Genomic DNA, 2,062 nt, shown 5'->3' with positions numbered 1-2,062 from the left:
GACCAGGTTAGTACAATTTGGAACTGAATACATTCTTCACGCATTTGCAGATGCAAGCACCAAGGCGTACGGAGCCTGCATATAAGTTGTGGTTCCATTGTCCAAATTTCATTGGACTTCCAAATCAGCAATGGCCACAAGTTGCAGTTAGCCCAAATGAATTGCCAGAACAACGCAAGCAGCCAACGGCGTTAGTAGTAACGCCTAATACAGACATCATCACCGATCTTAAATTTGTCAACAATTACAACAAAGCTCTTCGAATATTTTGCTATGTACAACGATTCATCGATGCAAGTCGCGGTAAAAGTAAGCGTCACGACAATATCAACGTAGCAGAAATGAACAACGCACTATACACCATTTGTCGCATTATTCAAAGCCAAACATTTCCCGACGAACGAAAGCAACTTGAAGCCAGTAACATATTATCGCGCAAGTCATCGTTGGCACAATTGTCACCTTTCCTTCATGACGGTCTCATTAGAGTCGGTGGCCGCCTCGTCAACTCAACCCTTCCATTCGAGGAAAACATCCTATCTTGCTTCCAAAAACGCATCCCTTCGTTTCAACAACCATACTCCACCTTCATCGACAGCACCTTCATGCTGGAAATCAGGCATTACACAGCATTGTACGAGAAAGATTTTGGATTGTTAACGCACGAAACACCATCCGGCAGGTAATACATAAATGCTTAACATGTTATCGTTTTCGCCCTGTGTTGGCAGAACAGGTAATGGTCTCCCTGCCAAAGGATAGAGTAACTCAACCTTCTCCGTTCGAAGTAACCGGTGTGGATTATTGTGGTCCTCTGCTAATGACGCAACAAATTCGAGGAAAATCACCTATTAAGGTATATCTTGCGGTGTTCATTTGCTTCAGCTCCAAGGCCGTCCATCTCGAGTTGGTGCCCGATCTCACATCAGCAGCATTTATTGCCGCTTTGAAGCGTTTTATCGCTCGTCGTGGAAGGTGTCGGGTTATCTACTCGGATAACGCAACGAATTATGTGGGCGCCAATCGCGAGCTTCGAGAGCTTCTTCAACAATTCATGTCACAACAGCATAACGATGAAGTGCAACAGGCTTGCTGTGCAGAAGGCATCGAGTGGAAGTGTATACCACCCCGCTCTCCTCACTTCGGTGGCCTGTGGGAGAGCGCAGTGAAGCAACCCAAACATTATCTGCGCCGAGCCATCGGGGCTCATATTCTAACGCAAGATGAGTTGCGTACATTTGTTGCCAGGCAGAAGCGATTACAAATAGCCTACCACCAACGCCCATAACAAGTTCCCCAGACGATATGCGTCCTGTAACACCAGCCCATCTTCTTATCGGTCGCTCACTCACCAGCATACCAGAACCCTCAATTTCATCGTCAAAACCGGGAGTGCTAAAGCACTATCAATTATCCCAGTGGATACAACAACAATTTTGGGGACGCTGGAGCAAAGAATATTTGTGAGAATTGGAACAGCGGAAAAAATGGAAAACACAATCACCAAATTTAAAGTCAAATCATTTGGCACTATTGCAAGAAGACAATACTCCCCCATTAAAATGGCCAGTGGGCCGCATCGTAGAAGCTATCACAGGCACAGACGGAAAGGTACGCGTTGTTCTCGAAAAAACAGCGACGGGCATACATAAAAGGGCGATAACTAGAGTCGCTAAGCTACCAAAAGAGTTCAATTCCAACATTTCTCTGGGAAACCAAATTTCCATGGGGCTGGGTGGATGTTGAGGCACCAGAGCCCTCAACTGGTTAATAGAGAACTCATGAAGGGCAACTCATAACGGGAGAAACATCCGACCCAGTTGTATTGGTTCCGTCGCTCGCATTTGAAAGGTAGGTAAATTGTTTTCATAGCAACAGCACAACTGTTACTTCCTAGTCACATATGTATGTACGTATGCAAACATTCACATACTTGTTACATAAATATGTACATCACCGCTGGTCGTCAGCTGCAGCAACTAATCCATCACCACCTCACCGCACTTTCTTCGTCTTCGCTTTACCTACTAATAACAACATGCAGGATCTTCGAAAAAGCTCC

At 45.4% G+C, this 2,062-nt stretch overlaps 1 protein-coding gene across 1 annotated transcript; it reads left to right on the top strand.

Annotated features, from left to right (window-relative positions):
* Positions 1–50: 50 nt before the first annotated feature.
* LOC108355812 (uncharacterized) lies at positions 51–1,232 on the top strand (the record flags this gene model as incomplete). Its single annotated transcript, XM_017606945.1, has 2 exons — positions 51–678; positions 732–1,232. Coding segments are annotated over 2 exons (1,129 nt in total), but the record flags the coding sequence as incomplete, so codon positions are not given.
* Positions 1,233–2,062: the final 830 nt, after the last annotated feature.

Source organism: Rhagoletis zephyria, unplaced genomic scaffold, assembly GCF_001687245.7.
Source record: "Rhagoletis zephyria isolate East Lansing unplaced genomic scaffold, Rhagoletis_zephyria_1.1 Rzeph_scaffold_50401, whole genome shotgun sequence".
Taxonomy (NCBI): domain Eukaryota; kingdom Metazoa; phylum Arthropoda; class Insecta; order Diptera; family Tephritidae; genus Rhagoletis; species Rhagoletis zephyria.
Note: the sequence above shows the minus strand (reverse complement) of the source record. Positions and strands in the feature narration are given on the sequence as shown.